Source organism: Eschrichtius robustus, chromosome 2 (assembly GCF_028021215.1).
Source record: "Eschrichtius robustus isolate mEscRob2 chromosome 2, mEscRob2.pri, whole genome shotgun sequence".
NCBI lineage: Eukaryota > Metazoa > Chordata > Mammalia > Artiodactyla > Eschrichtiidae > Eschrichtius > Eschrichtius robustus.
The window spans coordinates 160998414-161016035 of record NC_090825.1 but is presented as its reverse complement, the minus strand read 5'-3'; the positions used below and the strand labels follow the sequence as shown (position 1 = coordinate 161016035).

Sequence of the window (17622 nt, the reverse complement as noted above, 5' to 3'; positions counted from 1 at the left end):
TTTCTCATTCCCTCTATTGTTGCTTTTTTTCCAGTCAAATATATATTTCTTTTTTAATTATTTTTGTATTGCAAAAGAAATGCATGCTTGTTGAAAAAAAGTTAAGCAATTACAGAAGCATGTAAAGTGAAAAGTGAAATTCAAGCTCCCCTTCTCCTCTCCCCCTTCAGTCCCACTCTTGTCCCCACAGATAATGGTAAAAATTTGAGGGACTTTTTCTACTTTTCCTATGCATTTATGTATACATAGGTTTTGTTTTTAATTAAATCTTTTCTGGTTTTCTGTTGTAGTGTAACAAATTAACAGTCACATAAATGATTACAGTCCCTCATATTTGAGGGATGGCTGAGCTCAGCACGGTGACTCTTAAGCACGCCTGTGATCACAGGCAGTTGGTGGCTGGGGCTGGAGTGGCTGAAGGCATATGCACTCTCCCTCTGTCCTCTGGGCTGAGAAGGCTCAGGGAGCTGAGGCTGGAGCAGCAGGGGCTTCTTGGGCATCTCTGTCTACACGTGGTCTCTCCACATGGCCTCCAGCGTGGTGCCTCAAGGTTAGCCAGACTTTTCCCATGGAAGCTCAGAACTTCAAAGGTATATGCCCAAGGGAAAGAGCCAGGAGGAAGCTTGTACTGCCTTTGTTAACCTAGCTGCAGAAGTCACAGCATCCTTTCTGCTGCTTTCTGCTCATAAAGACAGGCCTTACTGGCCACCCAGGTTCAAGGGTCAGGAATATAGATTGGTGGGAGGCGCAACAGAGGAGTTGCAGAAAACATCATGTATAGCTTTGGTTTTAACATAAGTGAGGTTACTATAAGGAGTTAATGCTGTACATAGTATTCTTTGAGTTAAAATTTTATCCTGGAGCTTTCTTCATTTCATTACATATTCATTCCCTGCATTCTTTGTTATGGTTGCATAGGGTTCTGCAATATGGCTATAACGTGACTGATGTAAATATTTCTCTATTGATGGACCCAATTTTCCTATATTTCAAAGGAATGGCTGCACTTACTCACATTAGAGTGGATGGTGACAGACTAGGGCTCTCATTCACTCTCTCTGAAGTGCTTTATTTCTGGACAAAGCCCCTGACTTTGAGATGTTGAGGGGTCTTGGAGCCCCTAGTTCCCCACAACAGCAGAGAATTTTCCCTGAAATACTGACTGGACCTTTTCACCCCAGTTTGGGGGAAGAAGGAGTCAGAGTTATCAGTTAAGGTCACCACTTTAGAGATCCAGGTCTCTTTTTTTTTATTACTTTGTACCCAAAGAACTTTGTTGATCTTTGTCAACAATTTGATTGTTGAATAAATGCAAGAAACAAATCATAACTAGGTGGTAAAACTTCAGAATATTCCCTTAAATTCTGATTTTTAGTAAGTTTTTCTTCTAGAAGGTGATGGGGTTATTTTTCTTTTGGTTTGTTTGACTGATTGCTGCTTTAAGCTGGTTAACCTAACTGATTGTCAGGTTATCCTAACAATCCTATTGTTTTATCCTGAGATAGGAAGGTAAATACCCTGAATTTTAGACTGTAAGGTTTGTGGAAAGTGCGAAAAGTTATTTTTCATTTAAACTGGTACATTTTATTTCTATCAGGTTGGAGTGATCGATTTTTCTCTCTACATTAAGGATGTGCAGGATCTTGATGGTGGCAAAGAGTAAGTTCTGTATTGTATGCTGTTCTTCACGTTTTTAATGAAATTCTGGCAAAGAATGCTACTTTTTAAAATTGAGGTATAATTAACATATAACATTGTATTAGTTTCAAGTGTACAACATAATGATCTGATATTTGTATATATTGCAAAATGATCACCACAATAAGTCTAGTTAACATCCATCACCATACATAGTTACAAAAAATTTCTTTTCTTGTGATAAGAATTTTTAGGATCCACTCTCTTAGCAACTTTAAAATATGCCATACAGTATTATTAACTACAGTCACCATGCTGTACATTACATCCCCAGGACTTACTTATTTTATAACTGGAAGTTTGTGCCTTATGGCCCCATTCACCCACTCCCCCACCCCCCTACCTCTGGCAACCACCAGTCCCTGTATCTGTGAGTTTGGTTTTGTGTTTATTTTAGATTCCACATATAAGTAAGATCATAAGGTATTTGTCTTTCACTGTTTTACATATTTCACTTAGCATAATGCCCTCAAAGTCCATTCATGTTGTCAGAAATGGTAGGATTTCCTTCTTTTTTATGGATGAATATAGTATTTTATTGTATGAATATACCACATCCATTGATGGACAGTTAGGTTGTTTCCATATCTTGACTGTTATAAATAATGCTGCAATGAACATGGGGGTGCATATACATTTTCAAGTTAGTTTTCACTTTCTTTGGCTAAATACCCAGAAGTGGAATTGCTGGATCATTTAGTAATTCTATTTTTTAATTTTTTGAGGAATTGCCATACTGTTTTCCATAGTGGCTGCACCAATTTACATTCCCACCAACAGTGCACAAGTGTTCCCTTTTCTCTGCATCCTGGCCTACACTTATTACTTCTTGTCTTTTCGGTGATAGCCATTCTAATGGGTATGACATGATAGCATATTGTGGTTTTTGATTTGCATTCCCCTGATGATTAGTGATGTTGCATCTTTTCATGTAACTATTGACAAAGAATGCTACTTCTGTTTTTGCGTTGTCTGAATTTTTATTTTTTATTTAGCTATTTTTAATTACAGTGGTAATACATTCCTATTCCCATTGTTTAAGGAATTAGGCTCTGTGGAAGAATAGAGAGTACAAGGCAAATTTCCCCATTAACACTATCCCCTCGTCTCCATCTCAATCCCACTCCCCCTGCTTCTTCAGAGGAAGCTACTCATGCATGACTCCTTCCAAGCCTTTCTTTACTGCCTTGCAGGTATATATTTGTTGGTAGTGTAATTTGCTTTATGGTTTGGATGTAAATGGAAAGGTACTATTATATATTTAAGTTGCCACTAGACTTATTCTTTGATCCTACTGTGTCTTGGATGTCTTTTCATGCCACATTGTAGCTCTACCTCATCCTTGTTAACAAGAGCATTAAAAGAAGTTATCCTGGAAAAAAAAAGCAAACAATGTATATAACATGCTACCATTTATGTTATAACAAAAAAGACATACAACCATATTTATATGTTGTACTTCCATATACATGGATCATTTCTAGAGAGGCACGTCGACCTGAAAACACGACCGCCTGTGGGGAAGAGGTCAGGAGGCAGGCATGGGAGGGAGTTTCACTGTAAACCCTTGCACTGTGTTTGAATATTTTACCACATACATCTGTTACCTGTCTTTCGCACGTCTTTGTAATGAGAACTCTTCCTTCTCAGTGCCCTGGCAGTGCACCTTACCAGGGAAGGGACCAGCGAGAATCCCATTAATGCTTCATGCACCCACAGTACAAGGATTCACTCACTTGAAATTTAAAATATATTCTTAATGTCAAAAAGAACTGGAAATAAACTGATTATCCACTATTAAAGGAATACAGTCAGCCCTTCAACCTGCAGATGTGGAACCCACAGATATAGAGGGTCAGCTGTGCTATGCCATTTGTATAAGGGACTTGAGCATCTGCAGATTTTGGTATCCACAGAGGTTCTGGAACTAGTCCCCCGTGGATATCTAGGGACATCTGCAATTGAATGAATTGTAGAACATCTGAAGTATTCCACACTGTGTATTATACAGACATGAAAGAAAAGAAATTTGACCTACTGTGTAGTAGATTTAGAGGGATTTCCACAGGTATTATTGAGTGAGAAAAGTATAATACTGAGAAGTATATATATCCCATTTTTTAAAACCCCAAAATTCTCTAACATATATTTTATATTTTAATTGCATATACTATATGTAAAAACATACGTAGATATTATGATTATATACACATAGGATACTCAACAAGCTGTCAGTATGTGTTACCTGGGAGAGCTACGTAAAGGGCAGAAAGGTAAAAGAAAAAAAATGACTGCACTGACCAGCAGATCCAGCACCTGTGGCATGAACCTGGGTCAGATGATCCCATTTATGTACAGATGTATGTAAAGAAATAGGTGGGAGGAGCCGAACTTTAAAATGATGAAGTCTTTTTTGCTTTTTTTATAAAGGTGTATGAAGTTTTGTTTTGTTGTGTTTTGTTTTTGCTTTTTGCTTTTTTTTTTTTTTTTTTTGGCCATGCTGCACAGCTTGCAGGATCTTAGTTCTTTGACCAGGGATTGAACCTACCCCCTTGGCAGTGAGAGCACGGAGTCCTAACCACTGGACCGCCAGAGTTCCCAGAGTCTTTTTTTTTTAACCCAGACTAATCAGCTTTGTGTTTTGAAGAGTCTTGTGGTCTTCTTTTCTGAGGCAGCTTCTTTTCCTTCAGTATAACAAGGGCTGCTTCATCTCCTAACTCGAGAGCCATTTACATGTGGCTTTTGGTGTTTCTACCTTGCATGCCAGTGGCTTTCTCAAATGCTAGGGGAGAGGTGGGAGGAGCATCTGCAGGGAGGCTCCTCTCCAGGCAGCCTGTTTCCAGTGTGTCCCATGTCTTCCCAGCCCGCCTTGCTGGTTCACTCAGGACTGTGCAGACATTACTAAGCTCTAACCATCTCTTGGTTTCCTGATGACATTGGTACTCCTACAAGGTGACTGGAAGGTTGGGGGACAGTTACAAAGTATTAACCCTGAGTAAAAAGAATTTCTCTCTTTTTATGTTCTTTTTAAAAGACATGAAAGAATTACTGATGTCCTTGATCAAAAAAATTATGTGGAAGAACTTAACCGGCACTTAAGGTAGGACTTCCTCCTTTTTCCAGTGTTGTGGTTCATTCTCAGTGCCCGATAATTGCCTCATGGAACCTTTTTGAGTTGCCATATATTTATAACTAACTTTTTTCCAAACCAAGAAAAAAGGTTGTCGTTCAGTGCTCATGTGTACAGACTGTAGAAGTATGATTTCTTGATAGAGAGCTTTGGGGAATCCTTTGATCTTTTGTTCTGTGTAGTTATGCAAATTAGAGAGTAATAAATGAAACCTCTCCACCCCTTAGCCCACCACAACTTAGTTGGAAATCACTGCATGGGAAGCGTTATTGCTGCTGGGAATCAACACACATCCCTCCAACGTTCTGGGCAGGAAAAAGGGGTTGAAAACCACTGGGCTAGACCTTTGAGAGCAATTCAATAGTGATAGCAGGGATCTTTATCTTGAATTTTCATTTTAATTGGAAAGCTGCTCCTGTGTTTCATGAAACACTAGTTGTTGCGGGTGTTAATGGAGAATGGATGGAGATTCTCAGCCTAACGTGTTTGGGAAATGTAATTCTCTCTCTGAACCCTCTTTAGAGAGTACACTGTGCACATTAGCAGTTCTCTGCAGGAGCAGCCTGTCTGGCCCCCAAAGCCAATGAAACAGGCAAAGGAGCTAGTGTGTTCTTCAGAACATACCTAGGGTAGTGCTGCTCTGAGCTTTCCTGAGGTGTGACGCTGGCTTTTATTTTGAGAGTGAGATTCTTAATCCATTCTTAGTTTATTGAGAACTTTTATAAGGAATAGATGTTGAATTTTATCAAATGCCTTTTAGCATCCATTAAGTTAATCATGACTTTTATCCCTTAATCTATTGATGTAATATAGTTTATTAATGGATTTCTTCATAGGGATAAACTCTACTTGATCATAGCTTTAATAATTTAATCATTCTCTTAACATGTAACCTAACATAGTTGTTCCATAGTTTCCCCTCTGGCATAGTATCAGGGTTATGCAGCTTCACAAAATGAATCAGGAAGCTTTGCCTTGTTTCTGTGCCTGGGAACACCTTCTAGTTCATGAGCATTATTTGCTCCTTAAAAATTTGAAGCTCAAAGCCTGTATGGAGGCAGTACTTTGCCAGCTTTTCAGTTTTTCCTTAGCTGTTAATTCATCTAGCTTTTCTCCTCGTGAGGATATATCTTTTTTGATAATTTATGTTTTCTAAGGAAAAATAGAAATTTTATTGATATTTTCTGAGTTTTGTAGCTGGTACAGAATTGAAAATGGCATACTCTTAAAACTTGTAATTCCTTCTATATGTTTTGTTTTGTTGACTTTTTCATTTTGTGTCAATTTGTATTTTTATTTTTCTCCCGCCCAATTCTTGAACCTTGGTTCATTAGCCTTGTCAGGTTTGTTTCTTGGTACCCCCCCTCACCGGCAAAAAGCCCCAGTTTTTGGCAGTAGGGTCTGTTGCCTAAAAGTGCAGGCTCTGGAGCCAGACCACCTGGGTTCATAGGGGTATGAAGTTAAGTGAGTTTTTCAATATAAAGTTATGGTTTCCTCATCTGTAAAACAGATTAACAATAAGATTTGCCTCACAGAATTGTGGGGAGTTGATGCATTTAAAGTGCTTAGAACAAAGAGGGCCTGACACATTGTCCAAAAAGAAAACTACTACTATTATTGTTGTGGTTATTATTGTTGTTTGTCAAGTCTACATTAGCTTTTTACGTATTTTTCGGTATGAAAGTAGTGCATATTACTTAAAGAATATGTGAAAAATGGGACAAAGTATAAAAAAGATTTAAAAAATCACCTTTGATCCTACTACCCAAAAGTACCAATATCTTGTTATGACTATTACTTTAGATATATGACTGCCAGCGCGTTTTGGTTCCCATATATTGTGTTGGGGGAAACGCTGTTTTCTTTCCAGTTGGCTAAACAAGAAATGGGTAGCATATTTGGAGAAAACATTGAAAACTTTTCAGTAAAAAAAAAAAATATATTATATATATACACACACACACACACACACACACACACACACACACTGCATACATATATATTTAGAATTCTCATCTATGAGTTAATTGGAGGCCCTTTGACTCTCCATTTCATACAGGAAATCTAGGAATCTCTATCCTCATTGTTTACACATTGGGAAAACAGTCAGCTTTTATAAGTTCACATTTACTTAATATTTTCTTTTTTACAGCTGCACAGTTGGGGATCTTCAAACCAAGATAGAAGGGTTGGAAAAGACTAATTCAAAGCTTCAAGAAGAGGTTTGTAACTTACTGAAATTCTTAAAACAGAATGACCCAAGAAGAGAAATGGTATGGTTGGTACATCTGACCAGAGCTTCTCACTGGTAGGAATGGGAATTGCTAACCTTGGGTTGAGCTGCACAGGACAGACATTCTCAGAATTTCATATCCTCAGAATGTCTGTGTTCTGCCCTGGCCGAGGCTCCCATGAGCCAGTGCAACTGATCATGAGCCAGTTCTAAGTGACTTAGGTTTTATCACCTCACAGTGGTCCAGTAGAAGACAAGTCCTAGTTGGAAAAGCCCTACTCCTTTTGTGAACGTGCTATTCTCTTCCTCTTTTCCCACCTTTCCTGTGATGTAGTGTGTCTCCCTGCTGCCCAGAAGGCACAGGCTCTTTTATGGGGTAAAAGTATCCTCGCCCACCCCTTCCTTGTTTCGGCCTCTCCAGTGTGGTCTTTCTCTGCTTTCTCACTAGGAAGAGAGAGAATGAAAGGACAGGAAGAAGGAGGGCTGAGGCCGAGGAAGAAAGCTTGCTGCCAGCTGCCCGGCAGTCTCCTTGGTGGACACATCTTGTCTCCTGTTAGCAGGAGGGGGGTTGCTCAGCCTTTCTGAGGCTTTCCACAGGTAGCGGTCCCTGGCTGCTCGGCCCTCCCCACCAAGTCTCACTGGGAAGGAAGAGGGCTGTGAGGGGGGCCAGAGAGTGACCCCCGCCACGGTGTGGAGGCAGGTTACAGCTGAAAGGAGAGTTGCAGAGCACACCTTTGTAATGGAGGACCCAGTTTAAGGCTCACTTTAAACTTCCTGCGCCCTCCTGAGGGGCCAGGCCTGAACAGCTTTCAGGAGAGGAGCTCAGATTTGTAACAGGAGAAAGAAATTCAAAGATGGGCATCATGGGAGAGACTTCATCGCCCTTAGAGCTGAAGGACTCGAATTCACCTGGGGGGTGGAGTGGGCCTTTGGGCCTCACTTTCCTCATCTCTAAATTGGGTGATAATTCAACACACTTACAATAGTATTGTAAAGATTAAATTAGGTTAATACCATTTAAATGTGCCTTGCCCAACACTTAGCATGTGGAGGCACTCAAGGAGACCTTAGTTGATTTTATTTTATTTATTTATTTTTTAAATTTTTTTATTTTATTTTATTTTATTTATTTTTGGCTGCGTTGGGTCTTCGTTGCTGCACACAGGCTTTCTCTAGTTGCGGTGAGTGGGGGCTACTCTTCGTTGTGATGCAGGGGCTTCTCATTGCGGTGGCTTCTCTTGTTGTGGAGCACGGGCTCTAGGCGTGCGGGCTTCAGTCGTTGTGGTGCACGGGCTCAGTAGGTGTGGCTCGCTAGAGTGCAGGCTCAGTAGTTGTGGCGCACGGGCTTAGTTGCTCCACGGCATGTGGGATCTTCCTGGACCAGGGCTCAAACCCATGTCCCCTGCATTGACAGGCGGATTCTTAACCACTGCACCACCAGGGAAGTCCCCTTAGTTGATTTTAGAACGAGCAGATTCACTCTTTGTTCTCCCAGATGAGGTGGCATACTTTGTTTTTTTTTTATAATTTTTATTGGCGTATAGTTGATTTACAATGTTGTGTTAGTTTCAGGTGTACAGCAAAGCGAATCAATCAACTATACATATACATACATCCACTCTTTTTTAGATTCTTTTCCCATATAGGCCATTACATAGTAATGAGTAGAGTTCCCTGTGCTATACAGTAGGTCCTTACTAGTTATCTGTTTTATATATAGTAGTTTGTATATGTCAATCCCAATCTTCCAGTTTATCTCTCCCCGCCCTTTACCCCCTGCTAACCGTAAGTTTGTTTTCTACATCTGTAACTCTATTTCTCTTTTGTAGATAAGTTCATTTATACCCTTTTTTAGATTCCACGTATAAGCGATACTGTATGATATTTGTCTTTCTCTGTCTGACTTACTTCACTCAGTCTGACAATCTCTAGGTCAATCCATGTTTCTGCAGATGGCATTATTTCATTCTTTTTTGTGGCTGAGTAATATTCCACTGTGTATATGTACTACATCTTCTTTATCCATTCCTCTGTTGATGGATATTTAGGTTGCTTCCATGTCCTGGCTACTGTAAGTAATGCTGCAATGAACATTGGGGTACATATATCTTTTAGAATTATGGTTTTCTCTGGATATATGCCCAGGAGTGGGATTGCTGGATCATATGGTAGCTCTATTTTTAGCTTTTTAAGGAACCTCCATACTGTTCTCCATAGTGGCTGTACCAATTTGCATTCCCACCAACAGTATAGGAGGGTTGCCTTTTCTCCACACCCTCTCCAGCAATTATTGTTTGTAGATTTTTTGATGATGGCCATTCTGACAGGTGTAAGGTGATACCTCATTGTAGTTTTGATTTGCATTTCTCTAATAATTAGTGATGTTGACCATCTTTTCATGTGCTTTTTGGCCATCTGTATGTCTTCTTTGGAGAAATGTCTATTTAGATCTTCTGCCCGTTTTTCAGTTGGGTTGTTTTTTTGATATTGAGCTGCATGAGCTGTTTGTATATTTTGGAGATTAATCCCTGGTCTGTTGCTTCACCTGCAAATATTTTCTCCCATTCTGAGGGGAGGTGGCATGCTTTGAATGAAAGTCTAATTTAGCTTTTGAAACTGAACAACTGGCTTATTTTTCCTTCAAAGGCAAACAGATGTAATAGAAAATATACTTCAGAGAAAAGTATATCTCTCACTTCAGGGTGTGCTCCCTACGTCTTCAGAGAGTAGGATGGGAATTAGCTTATGGTTTTTGCCTGCTTCTTCCCTTGGCAGCAACTAGCACCTCGTTTCAAGCCTTAAAGTTTCTTACTTGGGCACAGCAGTTATGTTTAGAAACCCCAGTCCTGGGTTCTGAGTCTGAGTGGACCTAGATGCTGTTGACCAAGAGGAGGTGAGGAGTTCAGTGCTTCAGGGCCCCCCGTTAGTGAATGATGCTAAGAGCACAGCCAAGTATCGAGGGCAAATGTCTGGCCTCTTTCTCCTTCTCCGGCCTCACCTTCTCTCTCCAGGCTGGCTCAGAGGCTGGGAAAGGACCGTTTGGTTGGGGTATTTACTCGCCTCTCCTGCTAGCCTCTCCTCAGCAGGTACATGAAGGCACCTGCTCCTATACACTTTTCCCTAAACTACGTTAACTCGTTCAGGGCAAGGAAGATGTTTTCCTGGGGCACATCTTTAATGGTTTGGTTGTGATTCCTCTCCCAGATTCTTTGATTCTCTCTCTAGTGATAAGATATCCTTTTGCTCATTGGCTAGAAAAACTAAAAAGAATGAAGAATCAGGGGGAAAAAAGCCCATTATCCCTTGGCTAAGTGACAGCTGTATATAGAGTCCCCATCTCTTCTTAAGCTTTTTTTGTTTGTTTTCGTTTTTCTTCTTAAGGATTTTTAACATAGTTAAGTTTTTTTCTTTAAACTAGACGTGAGAACATACTGTATAACCTGCTTTTTTATTTTTATTATATCATAAGTATGTTCTCAAGGCATTAAAAGCTTTTGTAAGTATTTTAATAACTACATATTTCTGTTTTATGCTTTTACTGTGATTTGTTAAACCATTTCTAGTATTGGACATTTAAGCTGTTTCTAATATTTTGTGTCCATAAATCTTTGCCCACGTGAAATAGTATGCTATCATTTTTGTAAAAGAAGACTATCTGGGGAGGGCAGAGATGGCTAGGGGCAGGGGTAAGAGAGAGATTTTACTGTTTATGTTTTTATATCTTTGGAATTTTGAACCATGTGAATGTATCACCTATTCAAAACAAGGATAAAAAATAAAATATCACATATGTGAAAATACATTGTCAATTGTGAAGATGCCAAATGGTAGCTTTTAATTTGAACAGTAAGATTCATTTTGATGTTAAGAAATCTAAAACTCTTTCTTAATCAGCTTTCAGCTGCAGCAGACCGAATTTGTTCACTTCAAGAAGAACAGCAACAATTAAGAGAACAAAATGAATTAATTCGTGAGAAAAGCGAAAAAAGCGTAGAGGTGAGAAGTAGGCCTTGCAGCTGGGCGGCATGTTCCTCACTCAGACATGTCCATCAGAGATCTCAAGCTCAAAACGTGCAAAGATGCCTTGTTTGACACCAGAAAATCCTGCCGCAGTGCCCTTCCGTGTCACTCTCAGGCCACCTGGACCACTTGGGGTTTCCCAAGTGCACTGCTCCCTTGCCTCTGGGCCTTTGCGAGTGAAAGTTCCTGTTCTCTCTTCAGCTTCTCTCATGAGCCCGGTCCCCTGTGATGCTGCCTTTGGCACCCATCAGTAGGTCTGGACCCTTCTTCTCCCATGTTTCCATAGCTCTTTGCACCTCCCTCCATTATAGAATCCACTTGCTGTTGTGTAGAATTGCTGGCTTGCAGCTGTCTCACCTGATGACTTGAGAGCAGAGACCATATCTGATTCATCTCGAAATTCACCCAGTGCTAAAAATGTGCTAGATAAATACTGAATGGGGACCTTTCCCACTCAGAACTAAAACAGACTATTCTGTTTTAAAGAAGATTAAATTGTTTTCTGCACCTACCTTTTCAAAAATCTATTGGCTTGCTCTCATCCTTCATGTTCAAAGATATTTCAAAATACCTTTAAAATTTTAACCTTTCTCTATTATGCTTAAAAAAATAGAAATTATGCTACTGTTTAAAATATATATATATATGTTATATTTTTAAATACTTTGTAGTTAGCTTGCTTCTGTAAGCAAACCATTCCTCTGGTGCTCTTGTTTGGTCACAGATAACAAAACAGGATACAAAAGTTGAGCTGGAGACTTACAAGCAGACTCGGCAAGGTCTGGATGAAATGTACAATGACGTGTGGAAGCAGCTGAAGGAGGAGAAGAAAGCCCGTTTGGTGAGTTTGCGAGCCTGAGAGTTATCAGAAAGATTCCTCAGTTTGTTCCTTCTATGTCACTTCTGTCAGCACTTTGCACACACATGCTTCAACCTGCTTTTAAAAACAAGTGAGTTTTTATGCAAATAAAGTTTTTAACATGTGAAAAAAAATACTCATGGAGTATCCCTCATTGCCACCTACCCGCTTTCTGTTGACTTGATGCAGAGCCAGTGTTCACTGTAAAATGAGGAAAGGGGAAAAACTTAATCTAGTTAACGCTCCAGACAGACTTGTCTACATCTCCCTAACCTATTCTGACCTTCCATTTGTATTTTCAGCACTGCCCAAGATACAACATCAGTTAAGTTCATTTCTGTGATCTACTTTAATAATATTTTCCTTATTAATATCCTTTTAAGGAACTAGAAAAAGAACTGGAGCTACAAATTGGAATGAAAACCGAAATGGAAATCGCAATGAAGTTACTAGAAAAGGACACGCACGAGAAGCAGGACACTCTAGTTGCCCTTCGCCAGCAGCTGGAGGAAGTCAAAGCAATTAACTTACAGATGTTTCACAAAGTTCAGGTGGGACTTGGCTTTATGTCCACATCACAACCCGGTTTCCTGCTGCTTGTCTACAATGGTAGAGCTTGTCACGTGCTGCCTTTCCAGTCTTGGGTCATTCTTCCTGCAGAAGGAGAGAATAGACACATCTGTGAGGGCCTAGTATTTGCAGACCTGGTCCTAGGCCATCTTACATGTTATTGCATTTATTTTATTTGTTTATTTATTTATTTTTAATATTTTTTTTTTTTTTGGCTGTGTTGGGTCTCCGTTTCTGTGCGAGGGCTTTCTCTAGTTGCGGCAAGCGGGGGCCACTCTTCATCACGGTGCGTGAGCCTCTCACTATCACGGCCTCTCTTGTTGCCGAGCACAGGCTCCAGACGCGCAGGCTCAGTAATTGTGGCTCATGGGCCCAGCTGCTCCACGGCATGTGGGATCCTCCCAGACCAGGGCCGGAACCCGTGTCCCCTGCACCGGCAGGCAGACTCCCAACCACTGCGCCACCAGGGAAGCCCCGCATTTATTTTATTTGAGTCTCCCGGCAATCCCTGACAAAAGTTTATAAAATGGGGGAAAATATAAGTGACAAGGCAAAATCAAATGGCTAAGTCACATGTCCCTGGTGGCACAGCTAATAAATAGAGCTGAAAACTGAACTGTGTCTCTTGAATCTAAACGTGAACTTTGCCTGTCATACGTTCACTGTCCCCTTGCTGTCTGTTTCTGTCTACTTCAGGTACTAATTGTTTGCCCCAAGAAATGGAGAAGTGGATTAAGGATATTAGTTAGTATTGCCTTTTCAAGCTTTGCCAATAAATTAATCTTGCTGAGTCTCCAAGATCACCTCCCTCGTCATTTCAGAGTGGTCAAGGGGAGCTAGCCCAGAAAGAACCGGTCACGCCAGAGTTTGAAAGACAGCATCTAAACACTGCAACACTTTCTTGCCCAGAAGCTACCCAGAAGGATTCCATTCTGTGTCCTCAAAACTTTTCCTTTTTTGAAGTTCTCTTTCCTATTTTATTGCCGAAACAGTCCCACTTCCTTTTGCATAGAGTGGTTTCAGTCTTACTAGTAGTAACATCTATGTCAAAGATAATGTGAGAGCAGACGGTACAAATAAACTGTGCTATTTTGTCCATCTTTTTTTAAATTATTACAAAATTAATGTTTTTGTAATTGCAACAATGAAAATTGAAGCAAAAAGAGAAAAGGAAGAAAATAGTTTTACCCTCCCAACAAATTATCTGTTTTAATTTTTTCATGTTTTCTTCTGGTTTTGGTTGGCATATAGACATACTGCTAATACACGTTAGGGGAAACTAAACTACTATAATAGCTTAAAGCATTTCAGACCAGCGGTTTTTCTCCCCGCAGTCATTCAGGGATTCAGACTAATGGCAGCTCCAGCTCTCAAGGCCACTTGAGTTCTCACCATTCTTGCCAGCAGAAGTGGGGAGAAGAGCAAAAGTCCAGAGCCGGGGATTTGTTCTCAAACAGTGAGACAGCAGCTGCACCCGCCATTTCTTCCGATCACATAGGAAAGGGCTAGTCAGCATGGCCAGGCTTGGCTGCAAGGGGAGCCTGGGGCTGTTGTTTCTGGGCTGCAGGCCAGGTGAAGGGGAAAGTAGGTGTGGGTAGATGTAGTTGTCACTACCAGTCGACCCCACTGAGCTACCGGCAAGCCCTGCTTCCTCAGAGTCCACAACCCTGGGCGATGGGCAGCAGCCTCCCTCAAGCCCACAGGGCCTGTGTTCCAACTAGAAGACTATCTGTCAGTCACGTTAGCCTGTCCTGCCCAGGATGAACTGGTAGAGCAGAAACAGGATAACCATGATGAAATGCCTATTGGGAAAGAGGAAACAAGGGACACACCCAGCAGTCCCTGGCCCTTGGTGGTCATTGTATCCTCTGGGCAGGAACCGTGAAGGCTGCCCGGGGTACCGAGGACTCCATTTCTTAGCATGTCTGGCTACCGCTTCTGCCTTCTAGAGAGCATGTCCGCTGACCTCCGTGGCCCCTGAGGCCACCATCTTCAATGGCTCATGGGAAGTGGGTTCTCGTGGAGTGGGCTACGCAGCTTTGACGGCCAGCTTCTTGCCAGTGTCAGTCTACTGGCCTGGAGGTTGTATAAGGGATCCAACAGTCAGATATTTTTCAGACCAGACTGGTGGTTTCTTGGACAGTCCAGTTCCCTCTGTCACAGCCTCTGGTCTGCTTGCATCCACTTGATCCATGTGTCAGTGACCGTAGTTATGAGTAAACACAGTTCCCATACCTGCTCCGTTTCTTTGCTCTGTCAGTCTTTCTCATGTTAGTGGCCAGTCATCTGGAACAACAGCTTGAGGCATGAGGAAAGCAGCCTACTCTGATCTTCGCTGCAGGATGTCACAGGGCCATATGGCTCACTCTTCAGTCCTCTCTCTTCCTTCTGAGTCCAGAAGCAGTTGACTTTTCTAACCTGTGAGGCCCCTACCTTTGGCCTCTGTATCCCTGTCCATCTCTCCCTGCAAACCCCTTGCTTATAGCACCTGTTCACATGGCAAGCCCCACTGCACATCCTAGCATTCTGGGGCCCTGGCACAGTTGCGTGGATTCCATCTTCCAAGTTTGGGCAAGCGACAGTCTGACTAAATGTTTGCCATAACTAACGAGGGTCACAACATCTGCTTTGACGGTGCCAAACCCCTGGCTGCTGAGTCAGCACAGCATACGTTGGGTTACCTGGGGAAGCAGCACCCCCAAGTCCGTCTCTGGTGCTGCTGGAATTCTGGCTTCATACCCTTTTCTCCCTCTGAGCTTCAGATGCAGAAGGTTGAGTCAGTCATATCCCTCTGTTTGGGGCACTATAATAAGACACCCCTCCTGTTTTCTTATTTCCTTTTATCCCCCACCCCTACTCCCATCCTCTTTCCTCTAGGCCAACATTCTATAGTGTTTATCTTTTTACTTATATTTGTCATTCTAAAACATGTTGTATCATTTTGAGGACATGAATTTTAATTTACCTAAGTGGTATTGTGCTGTGGATCTCATTCTATTCCTTACTTTTTCTCCCTCAGTGCTACATTCATCCGCATGTATATCTGCTGTTGGCTTCTTAGTGCAGTTTAGCTTCCCAGCGTTTGTACCCACTGTGTTTTCTTGCCCATTCCCCCGGTGACGGACAAACAGTTTTCCTCCACTGCGCTAGCACAAGCAACACCTTGGCAGCTAGTGTACCCATCTCCCTCTGAAATCTCTCTGGCAGACATAATTGTAGTGTCCTCCCAGCCAGACACTTCCTTTCTTCCTTTGTGTCCTCGGTTTGCATAAGCCCAGCCACACTGCTTTCCAGAAGGGCTGCACCAACACACGCTCCCTCCAGCTGTGTCCTGTGGTGCCTGTATTGCGAGGGTACAGTTGATTTAATGTTCATTTCTCAGTCTAGTGAGCTTGAGCATCCCTTCATGTTGGTTAGCCATTTATGTTTCTTCTTTGTGGCTTGCCTATTCATATTTTTTGTCCTTTTTTCTTTTGGGTTTCCTATGTTTTCCTTGTTGATTAGTAGTAATTCCATGTATGGTCTAAATATTAGTCCTTTACTCGTTTACAGATTGTAAATATCTTCTCCTAGTCTGTCATCTACTGTCCTTAAGTCCCTATTTTTGATGTAGTCTAATGTGTTGATTTTTCACATATGGTTTGCAGTTTGGGGGTTTTGTTTTAGAATTCTTTCTCATGCCTAGATGTCAAAGATATTCCACACTAGTTGTCTAAACCTTTCACATTTAGGTTTTTAATGTATCTAGAGTTAACCTTTGTATATGGCCTTACCTAGGGATCCAGTTTTCTTTTTCTCCATATAGTAAGCTGCTTAAAAGCTAATCATACTTTTCTCGTTGGTATGTTGTGCCACCTTTATCATATATCAAGTTCCTATGTAAATGTAACTATCTCTTAGGTCTCTATTCTGCTTGATGGTTTATTTGTCTGTTTTAATTGCCATAGCTTTGTAGTATGTTTTACTGTCTGGTTGGTTCTGTTAGTTTGCTAGGGCTACTGCAACAAAGTACCACAAACTGAGTGGCTTTACAAAAATTTGCCGTCTCACAGTACTGGAGGCCAGAAGTTTCAGAGTAAGGTGTTGGCAGGAAAGGTTTCCTCTGAGGGCTGTGAGGAAGTCAGTCCCATCCGTCTCTCCTAGCTTCTGGTGGTTGCTGGCAATATTTGGGGTTCCTTCACTTGGAGAAGTTATCACCTCCATCTCTGCCCTCATCTTCACACAGCTTTCTCCCTGTGTGTGCATGCCTGTGCCCACATTTCCCCTTTGTATAAGGACACCAGTCATATTGGATTAGGAGCCCACCGTACTCCAGTGTGACCTCATCTTAACTAATTATGTCTGCGGTGAGTGACCCTTTTTCCAGATAAGATCCTGGGTGGTACTGGGGGTTAGGACTTCAACATAATGGATTTGGGAGGGACACACTCGACCCATAACATAGGTCAAGACTGCCCACTTTTCCCCCTTTTTTCCCTCTTCTTTTTTTGTTTGACTTATCTATTTGTAAACATTTATCCTTTTTTTTCTTTTTTTTTTTAATTGAAGTATAATTAATTTACAGTGTTGTGTTAGTTTCAGGTGTACAGCAAGGTGATTCTTTTTCAGATTCTTTTCTATTATAGGTTATTACAAAATACTGAATATAGTTCCCTGTGCTATACAGTAGGTCCTTATTTATCTATTTTATATATAGTGGTGTGTATCTGTTAATCCCAAATTTCTAATTTATCCCTCCTCACCCCTTTCCCCTTTGGTAACCATAAGTTTCTTTTCTAAGTCTGTGAGTCTGTTTCTGTGTTGTAAATAAGTTCATTTGTATCATTTTTTTAGATTCTATGTGTGATATATGATATTTGTCTTTGTCTGTCTGACTTCACTTTAGTATGATGATCTCTAGGTCCATCCATATTGCTGCAAATGGCATTATTTCCTTCTTTCTTATGGCTGAATAATATTCCAATGTATATATATACCATATCTTCTTTATCCATTCATCTGTTTTTTTTTATTTTTATTTTTGGCCGCATTGGGTCTTTGTTGCCACGCATGGGCTTTCTCTGGTTGCAGCGAGTGGGGGCTACTCTTCGTTGCAGTGCACAGGCTTCCCAT

At 41.2% G+C, this 17622-nt stretch overlaps 1 protein-coding gene across 4 annotated transcripts in view; it reads left to right on the top strand.

Annotated features, from left to right (window-relative positions):
- The window catches only part of RUFY1 (RUN and FYVE domain containing 1), a 58999-nt gene that overhangs the window by 21504 nt on the left and 19873 nt on the right, over positions 1-17622 (top strand). For all 4 annotated transcript variants that reach the window (XM_068536535.1, XM_068536534.1, XM_068536536.1 and 1 more), the window contains exons 6-11: positions 1598-1659; positions 4733-4798; positions 6981-7050; positions 10956-11057; positions 11806-11922; positions 12324-12491. In XM_068536535.1, the coding sequence (XP_068392636.1) occupies positions 1598-1659; positions 4733-4798; positions 6981-7050; positions 10956-11057; positions 11806-11922; positions 12324-12491 (585 nt within the window). The remainder of the gene's footprint in view (positions 1-1597; positions 1660-4732; positions 4799-6980; positions 7051-10955; positions 11058-11805; positions 11923-12323; positions 12492-17622) is intronic.